The sequence below is a fragment of the Mytilus californianus genome, unplaced genomic scaffold, assembly GCF_021869535.1.
Source record: "Mytilus californianus isolate M0D057914Y unplaced genomic scaffold, xbMytCali1.0.p SCAF_6, whole genome shotgun sequence".
Taxonomy (NCBI): Eukaryota; Metazoa; Mollusca; class Bivalvia; order Mytilida; family Mytilidae; genus Mytilus; species Mytilus californianus.
In genome coordinates this window covers 23382822-23393211 of record NW_026262712.1, presented here as the reverse complement: position 1 = coordinate 23393211, position 10390 = coordinate 23382822, and the positions used below count along the sequence as shown (strand labels likewise).

Here is a 10390-nt window from a genome sequence, read left to right as displayed (position 1 = left end):
ATAATGTTTTTGTGTTTATATTTATACAAAGAGAGGACGTCACTAATGTTGTTTCAGTTTGTGTCCGATCCCTTTTACTTATTTTGCAAATAAAATGCGTTAAAACTAAATTGATTGTGGCCAAGTTTGTTTCAATTTGGCAAAAGGTTTCAGGGAAGAAGATTTTTGTAAAAGTTAACGAACAACGATGGACGAAAAGTGAAGAGAAAGGCTCACTTTACCCTTTGGGTCAGGTGAGCTGAAAATCTGTGATAATGAATTTAATCCCAAATCCAAAAACTATGATAACTAATTCCACAAATTCGTTATCCCGAATATAATCCGTTATAACCAATTAAATTCGTTATCACAAATTACAAAAAATTGTGATAACGAACTTAATTCGTAATTAAGAATTACAAAAACTATGATATAATTCCACAAATTCGTTGTTACGAATTAAATCTGTGATACGAATTATACAATTTGTGATAACGAATTAAATACGTGATCTCGAATTATATTTTTAGAAGGTCCGAAATGGACTTCCGTAGATTTGGACTACTTTTTATACAACCGCTTACATTTTACCTGTCTGTGTTGTTGCAACTGTATAGGTGCAGACAGTTAATATTGAAAAGATCTTAATCATAAATTATAAATCTAATTCGACAAGTAATACATCGTATTCAAAACTAGAAGGTCATAGATGCATAAGCCCCGATCTCATCTAATGTAAAAAATACACAGTAGGTCACATTCTACACTTTTAACGTTTATTGTAATCTATATTTAGCTAAATACACAGGGACAATTATATGTACAGAATTCAATAATATATGACCAGTTTGGTGTGAAGCTCTTTCGAAGCCCGGTATGTATTTAATTTTTTTATATTGTATTGTCTAACTAAGTGTATAATGCGCTATACATTGGATATGCGTACATTTGCTAAAATAGTATAATTCTTCGATCTTTTATTTCCTTTCATTTCCTTTCATCTTCAGCGTAAAAACGTTTGTTGTGCTGTCGCGAATATCTGATAGACATATTTGACCTAAAATCGACACTTGACACGTGTTTTTGTGTGCGTGTAAAACTGAATATGAGCCACAGCATTATACAAAAAGATTTTTTTTGTCCACAAGTTCTGGATTATGAATCCCATTTCTTTTCATCATGTTAAATAAATAATGATTTAAGACATATGTCCTTTTTAACGATTTAAAAACCCAATACAAACATTTTTCTTATAATAAAATGAACTATATTCCAAATCCAACGACAAAGCAGCAAGTGAAATCTTTAGGCTCCTTTATTAAACAGTCTATGGAACTGAGGACAGGCGGAACTTGAGTTCATGTGTTGTGTTGTGTGTTTAATATTTTATGTAAATGTAAATGTCATGATTATATTGTTGTTTATATATGTTAGTATGCCTTTGAACCTCTTATGGGTGTAACTTGTGCTTAATGACAAAGTTTAATCAAAATATTCTTTGGGATAAGGCTGAGGCTCATATCTTTATGCCAAGAAAAAAAGTTTAGTGGTTAATTTAAAAGCCGTAAAGCAAATATACATGGCAAAATTCAAAAGTATAAATATTTGTATCTGACAGAATCATGTCTTATTAACATCTGAAGAATGTTCTTTGATATATATTTATAAAAGTTCAGATTTTCAAATTCGTGTGGCCTTGTCGTGTACCTTCTTCTTTATACGGGTCACTTTAGAAAAAAAAGCAAACGTAAAGATGTTCCTCCATCACTTTAACGACACATTGTAAGAAAAACCATTAATACATATTAGGTTGAGCTCGAAACATGTGCATTTGCATTTCATTGCAGTCAACCAGCATAACTTCACGACAAATGGGAATAACTATCAAGTTTTTAGTAATTTCAAGCATTGGAAAAATGTTTGTCATTTATTCTATATTCAGAAATTAAGCTATTGCAAAAACAATTATGAAATAGTTATTTTTTGTATTTAACAATACGCACGCATCACTTTTATTTTAGGTTAGAAGCAAATATGGCACAATATACACAGTGGCCCAAAGGTTGGTAATGTTCTATTTATAAGTGTTGAAGACCTTTCATACTGGTTCTGGTTTTTTCGAATCACGTATTTTTTGCAGACTGAAATCATTACTCAAGTTGGCAAAACGTATCAATGTTTGCCCGCCATTGAAGTAATTAACTATTTAAAGAATATTTTAAGGTGTCAGGGGGGTGAAGTGGGGTCGATAGGATCATGTTCAGCATTACATCTCTTGAGAAACGATAGTTCTGCAGTCGAGACGATCAAATTGTCAAGTTTAGGAAAAAAGATGGCTAACTGAGAGTCAGAGTGAGAGAAATGTCGTAACGTTTACTATGCAGTGACATCTTCAGACTCTTATTATACGTCAAACCGACGACCTTGGGTTTCTGTAATCGTCGGGAATTCAGGAATTCGGGATTTGTCATTTATTTTCTCGTGATTTCGGGAGGAAACTCCTCCTACCCCTCTCCCTCATCAAGAGTAGATACATATTGTAATCAACCAGGTAATGGTAGAATCTGTTTCTTAATGATTTAAAGTTAAATGCCAAATGAAATATTCCGAATAGATATGGCGGGAAATTACACGATTCAAATTTACTTCTGTGGAAACTAAATAATTCATATATTTGAATTACTTAAACATTCGCTGTTCATTTGTTTTGTGTTGTCAGCAGTGCGGTGATCTGAGCCTAGATTATTTTATAAGATAATATAGCAAAGCATTTTTTTCTTTCATTAAAAAAGCATGTACTTTTAAGGAATGCGTTTCATAAACTTTTTATCATTACTATTACAAGGTGAATCTTCTTTTCAACCAATACAACCAATTATTATCGTAAAAGGAAGTTACAAGAAGTAATCATGTAGTCAAGATCATTTGAAAAAAGTGGCGAATAGATTACTAGTATCTGGTATTGGAAGAGTTCCTTGACAATTTTAAAGAATTTATTGGGATACAAAATAAATTGTATAGTTAACCAGGGACTTTCTATACTAACGTATAGAAAGTCCCTGAGCTAACCGAGTAACATAGCACAATATATATAGCTTTGATAGGGTAGTAGTCAAAATTGTCAAGGTTATTGTAAATTGGACAACAACTTTTATAATAGTAGTGATAGTAGCAGTAGAAATCATTGTAGTATTTTGCGTTTTTATTGCAGTTGAGATAGACCAAAATGATATCCTGACAATTAAAGACCCAAGTGGGAACATCATAGAAATGTTTCCTTGTTACGGGTATTATTTGCCGAGATCTTCCATTGAAAAGCAACGGTATCCAGACCCTCGAAAGAATATCCCTGACATTATCAAAATGAAGACCAGACATGATGACGTTTTCCTAACAGCATATCCAAAAACAGGTGAATGAATACTGAAATACATTTTTAGTGTAATTTTTCTTAAATTCCTTAAGATTTTCTTAAATCACGTTATTACTATAAAATATTGCGAATGGCAAACATATATCATTTTCGTTCAAGTCTTCACAATATATGAAAATACTTACCATTTGAGATCAATTCAAGGTTAGGCGGCATCTTAAACTAAAAACCTAAATCGCCACCATTTCTATGATATTTAGTCAATATTAAGTACGTTAACGAATAAAAGAGTTGTCATCTTAAAATTTGTTTTAATTAAATATCTAAAAACCATTCATTATTCACATTATTGATAAGTGGAATTGTTTTGTTTACAATACAAAATCCGTTACCAAACAAGTCGTTGGTACATATTCAAAATTAATTCTGTCATATTTATTACCCTTTTTATATAACAGTTATAAGCTGCGTTAATCTTCATTGATAAACAAACCATAAAAAAGTATGCTAGCATATAAAAAAATCAACAACCAATGGAGCCAAAAATACAACCTTCATCCTGTATACATAATTAAAAAGACAAGTGTCCCTTTGCTTCGGTTTTTAATAAGTGCACGTGTAGAGAATATTTATCATGTATGTATACACCATAAAAAGGTATGTTTGATATACTCAATGAAACAGCAACCCCTACCAAAAAGACCATACCCATTTTTTTCTCTCTTATTCATCTATAGCATTTGTTTTTCTTTTTGGTATTAGCAATAACAATATTCGACTTTGCGTCGATAATGTTTTTTTTCGCAGTTTTGCAATTGTCACAAGAACAAATTGCAGTCAAATTTATAATAAGAAATTAAATTTATTTTGAGTATATATTGCATCGTTGTAGGAACACATTGGTTGGCTGAAATCATATATATGTTACTTAACCAAAGACTAGAATATAACACAGAGTATGCTAAAGTCAGTGCCATGCTGCCACTTCAGACACCGGAAATGGTAGATAAACTGCCTTCACCGCGTATATTAAACAGCCATATGCTATTTAGTTCCTTACCACGTGATATATTGACCCAAAAGAACAAGGTAGTATTTGTGAATCGCAATCCAAAAGACGTTGCTGTATCCTTATACCATTTCTGCAGGCATACAATTAACTACGAAGGTTCATGGAACGATTTTCTGCAGCTATTTATGTCGGAAGGAGGTATTTAAAAATGATTTATAATTTATTTAAATATCTTCTTTCTGTAATATATGATAGTATATACATATTCTGCAATATCAAATAATGTCACACATGTCTTAGAAATGCTCAATTCCAATATCAACACATATATTTAGAAAAAAACGCTGTAAATGATTTATGCAACTATCATAAAATTGAGAGGTTTAGCTATCTATAAAACTAGGATTTATTTACCATTTTCTACACAAGGAAATGCCTGCACCAAGTCAGGAATATAACAGTTGTTTTCCATTCGTTTGATGTGTTAGAGCTTTTGGTTTTGCCATTTGATAAGGAACTTTCCGTTTTGAATTTTCCTTGGAGTCCGGTATTATTGTTATTTTACTTTTTATTATATATCTGGTGTTTTTTCTTGATATCTAATTTTTAGAGGGTGCATATTTCTTCGTCCTTATTCTTCTATTGTAATACTATGTGTGTGTGTGTGTGTATATGTGTGTGTGCTTTAATTATATAGAAAGGTATACATGTATATAGTTATTACAATTTTTTGAATGCTATTAGTTTGATTGGAGCGTTATTCTTATAGTTTTTTTCATTTTGGGTTTAATGTTTAAAACTCAGAACATGAAAATGTTATGTTGCTAATACATAGAAGTAGCAACAATGCTTGATTTGTTTATTTATCACTAGAACACACCCGCGACATCGCGGGTCCGTGACTGAATTAGAGTACCTATGCCTTGTTTTTAGCCTGGATTTTTAGTATTCGTATTGTCATTTGATAAAGTCATGCTGATTATATTAAGGTGCTTAGTTTTCTTTGCTTTCAAAATTTTCCTGTTTGAACCCGTCCTGATTTTCTCACTACAATATAGTAGTGGTACTCCAGATAGTATAGGGAGGAATAAGAAGAACTACAAGCGGAAACTACATGTGACATATACTATTGGTATCGGTATCGGATTCGACCCGGAACTTGTTAATTATTGGCAATATTAATTATGTGGAAAACAAAAGGGCCTGGAATGGTATAATTATTAATCAACACTATTGTCCTATATTAGTTATATATAAAGTTGAATTCTTTGATTCGTCGTTTTTACGTCATGCCGGCTAACAAATTGGACCTTGTTATTTTAGTAGTATAGATTTCGATTTAACCATTGTAAATATAAAAATAAGAAGATGTGGTATATTTGCCAATGAGACAACTCTCCGCCAGAGACCAAATGACATAGAAATTAACAACTATAGGTCACCGTACGGCCTTCAACAATGAGCAAAACCCTTACCGCATAGTCAGCTATAAAAGACCCCAAAATGACAAATGTAAAACAATTCAAACGAGAAAACTAACGGCCTGATTTATGTAAAAAAACAACGAACAAAATACAATATGATATACAGTAACCCGGGACAGTGGTGTAACAGTACAACATATGAACAAACTATAAAAATCAGTTGAAAAGGGCTTAACTCATCAGATCGATACAAAGCAGAAAAACAAGTGACAAAAACACAGACCGGATGTGGCAGGGTATATATACATCCCTACAACAAAAAAGACACTAAGTACATATCTGAGAGTACTTGCAGTTACTGACAGTTAGTTCAAAGCCAGTTTGTTAAAGTTTGACATATACATTTATTTTTAGTACCGTGTCGGCTATTTTTTGGAAACCCTTCTTTATTGTAGGCATGGTTTATGCTGGCCCGTGGCACAAATACATGATGGACTGGGATAATGTCATTAGGAATAATTCAAAATTAGATGTATTAGTTGTCAACTATGAAGACCTCAAAATGGCAAGATAAATTCTCAATATGTTTAGTGACCCCTTTAACCTATCACGTATAGTTTTCGGCGTTGGAAGCTTCTGACTTGAATATATCTTGAGCGACGTCATATAAATCAGATGGACTTATCTAATTACACAAGAGGTATACTCGGTTCAGGTTTTGAGTTGCAATTCGATATATTTCTCTGGGAAAATTACATTTCAATCTATATAATACTGAGCATATTATATAGTATGCTGTGATGTGACAATAGTTGCATATCTATATGAGTTACATTATGGTAGATCTACTTTTGGCTTGATTGCAAATTAGACTAGATACAAGGAATATTTTTCTGAAAGGGGTTTAAAAAAGAGATTGAAGTATTTTGATTTTTCAGAAAAACTGCCCTCGCTTAAAATGGCGTTCTTTTCTGATCTTTCTAAAGTAAAGGTGCTTAATTACAATTTGAGTTTACATCAGTTAGAAACAACCCTAGATCGTATGTATCACCTGAAGCGCAAAACTATCCTGCTGTCGGTTATCATCAATGAATCAGGAACTGATTATCCTTTTACTTTGTAGATATGTATATGTTATTCAATTGTTAGTCTTCTGCTTTTGATGATTAGTGTGTATTCCTCAAAAGCAGGAGACAACTAACATAATAATAGTTATCTGAATCTTGCTCGTTTCTTTTTCTCGGTCTATTTCCCTCTTTACTACCTTGAACAAGATAAATAAATTATAACAAAGAGATGCAACATACGTGAGAAAGAGAAATAGCGCCTTTGTCATATAATCCAATGTCGATTCATTCATTACCCTTTATTTCGATATTTTATTTCAGAATCCACTGAAGGAAATTGAAAGGCTTGCAGAATACTTAGATATTAAAAATAGCACCGATTTCTACAGTCAAGTAGCAGATAGGTGTAGGTTCAACCAGTTGAAAGACGACTACAAGAACAGAAATCATCCTTTTAGAGAGGTTATATTTAGGAAAGGTAAAACTCTGATGACATAACACCAATTCCAAAACACGAGTCAGTAAATTCCATATGGGGTGAGAGCGAGCGAATTTATCTTACCGACTATCTGATATCGGGAATTTAGACGTAGTTGTACAAAAATTATATATATTAACAAATACAGCTAACGCGGAAGCGCTTCATACTTACAATGTGCGCACGAACAACGCTTTTACAACTGAATAAAATTACAAATAAGAAGCATTCAATTCTATATAATTACATGTATTTGCTACAACCATAAAATAACGAGATATATCAAGCTTTTCGTTTGTTTTCCTAAACATCGTCATCATGTTGTATTGGGAAGCATGTGCAGTTAAGAATGTTGCATTTTATTGAGAAATGAAATACAATTTGGGGTTATCAGCCTATCAAAAGTACAGATTCTTATGAAACATACATGTAATGTAATTATTAATGTTTATTTTAATTGCTTGCAATACGTCAATATTATTTTATCAATACATTGTTACTAATTATTTCAGTCCTATCATCATGAACAGTTGAATTCTGGTTACACTTTGTCCTGAAATCGTTAACAATTTTTATATCCAGTCCATTTACATGGTTTAAAAGACGATCGACAATATGCATAATTCCACGCGACTTTTTTCTTCACGCATTGGTTTCATACATCATGGGTTTCGTAGGTAAAACGAATCTATGGAGAAAATCGAAATAGCTGCTTCGAAATTACAATCGAGAACGAGCTCGGAGCAGATTCTAAAGTAGCCGATGTCAATTAAATTCGATATTAATATTATGTCAGGTGACTAAATTGACCACAGAACCTGAAAAACATAATAAGCATGTAGTCTATTCATAGTATCATGTATTTAGGTGAAGTGTATGCTTATAACATATGTTTATAAGTATCAAACTTATAACTACGTTTCAGGTGATGTTGGAGATTGGAAGAATTGGTTTACAGTGGCACAAAATGAAGAATTTGATAAACACCTTACCGAAAAATTAACAAATTCGTCATGGACATTTAAGTACAGTGCCAAAGAATAAAATTTAGTTATCTAACTATAATTTGTTTTTTTTTTGTGCTTTCTTAAAATAAATGAAGTAAGTATGAAATATGCAAATAAACCCAGTTGTCTGTCGTCAGTATTTCTCTGTGTCGTTTCATTTGGTAACCTGTTAGGGCTAATTTGACGGATGCCACATGAGGAGAACCTATATATGAGTCTGTATATCCATTTTGGTATCTTCAGTCTCTCTTTCAAAGAGGAGGCGCAGACAACTTCTGACTAGATGTAAAAAAGGGCTATCGGACTTTTCAACAAACAAACAAAAAAGAATCATAGGTCAAAAACAAAACAAAAATAAATCCCTATATATAACACAAGTCTCTGAAACGTTGGCTTAAACCTAATTGATAACAGAAGGAAGTGAAATGTTTCTTTTCGCGTGAACCTGTTTCAAAGTTCCTTTATGCACACTATGCAATACGTCAGAGTTAGTTCACCGGGACAGACCAGAATACGTAAATTTATTAAAAACAAGATGTTTTCTTATTTGTGTCAATCTGCACATGTTTCATAGCTCGCTCGAGCTCAACAATATGTACTTAACAGAGATATAACAGACCATAAAAAGAATACATATAAGCCTCAAACTCATTATTGTTGATTTTTAAATTACCGATTTTAATGAGCGCTGCAAGTTTTTTTGTTTTTATTATCTTCATCATGAATGATCGCGGCCCAAAAAGTTTTGAAAACCAAATATTATAAATTTAACATTTAAAAGCGTCAAAATCAAATTAGACCTAAACAGAACAGCACAATTAGACTAAGGTCAACTTTACTCGAGGAAGTTGGAACCTTTGTTTATATACATTACCAAATTTATATACAGAAAATTTTCAAAAAAAATGTTTACCCCATATTAGTACTTAGGCATTGGCTTCTGGCTGAATGGTTCCCGCGTGTTAATGATTTCAATGTGTTGGTATACTAACTTTTGGTCAGATTGTCAAAGTACTACTAGATATAAAAATGTTAAGTGACGATAAAATAAAAACTCTCGTGTATTATTTTTGCCAAACTTGGCTCAGAATAATTAGCCAAGTATCTTCTGAAAGGAGGAAACACATATTTTTCTATCATAGGAATGACGGGATCTTATTTAGCCTCATTGTTATCTGTCAAGTTTGTCGAAGTCCAATTACAACGAAACGATGCATCTGTGTAGATAATCTCTACTTTTACTTTAACAGAAATTCGTTAGGAAGATTGCCTACAGTTACTTGAAATTACCTGCACGCTTATAATTTTCTACTAGTCGGATAAGGGATTAAAATTAGAATATATATTGACATTTATAATTTACTGCATTCTAACTACATTTTCCGGATATATTAAACATCGATTTCCCACATCGGCTTTAAAACTATTATCCTCAATATTTTGTCCTATATAATAACACATTTATCTTGTGATTAAAACTCGTAGTTTGATTCAATTACAACCTGTGGTCTCTTTGTTCGTCGAATAATCATACGAAGTGTAAGTAAATTATTTGCAATTGTATACTCCACAGGCGCTTGGGGAATGGACCCCCCTTTTTCCATCTTGTTTTTTTTTTTATTTATTGTTCAAGTTTAATGTAAATGTGTTCTTGCTCTTATTCAAATGATAATAACAATATATATGATGCCCCTCTATTCTTACATGTACTTTATGTACTTTATTCTTACATAAGCAACACGACGGGTGCCACATGTGGAGCAGGATCTGCTTACCCTTCCGGAGCACCTGATATCACCCCAGTGTTTGGTGGGGTTCGTGTTGCTTAGTCCTTGGTTTTCTATGTTGTGTCATCTGTACTATTATTTGTCTGTTTGTCTTTTTATTTTTGGCCATGGCGTTGTCAATTTGTTTTCGATCTATGAGTTTGACTGTCCCTCTGGTATCTTTCGTCCCTCTTTTATGTACGAATATGCCAGAGACCTGCAGTTGGATCAAACCACAGGGACTCCGCTAGCAGATTAAAAAGTATTATTTACGTATTTAACGA

At 32.5% G+C, this 10390-nt stretch overlaps 2 protein-coding genes across 3 annotated transcripts in view; both read left to right on the top strand.

The window, feature by feature from the left end:
- The first annotated feature begins 547 nt into the window (after nucleotides 1–547).
- Nucleotides 548–8412, top strand: LOC127705166 (sulfotransferase 1A1-like). Of its 2 annotated transcripts, none has more exons than XM_052209415.1 (7): nucleotides 548–728; nucleotides 2001–2041; nucleotides 3191–3391; nucleotides 4245–4562; nucleotides 6244–6353; nucleotides 7177–7333; nucleotides 8259–8412. In XM_052209415.1, exons 2-7 carry the CDS (start codon nucleotides 2014–2016, stop codon nucleotides 8375–8377), a joined length of 933 nt encoding a protein of 310 aa, XP_052065375.1. In that variant the 5' UTR covers nucleotides 548–728; nucleotides 2001–2013; the 3' UTR covers nucleotides 8378–8412. The 2 variants fall into 2 exon arrangements, with proteins under 2 accessions (XP_052065375.1, XP_052065374.1); XM_052209414.1 differs by having other exon boundaries at nucleotides 723–853.
- Nucleotides 8413–9794: 1382 nt separating this feature from the next.
- The window catches only part of LOC127704809 (sulfotransferase 1A2-like), a 40405-nt gene continuing 39809 nt past the window's right edge, over nucleotides 9795–10390 (top strand). Inside the window, exon 1 of the mRNA XM_052209027.1 lies at nucleotides 9795–9879. The gene's annotated coding sequence lies outside the window, so the exon portion shown is untranslated. The remainder of the gene's footprint in view (nucleotides 9880–10390) is intronic.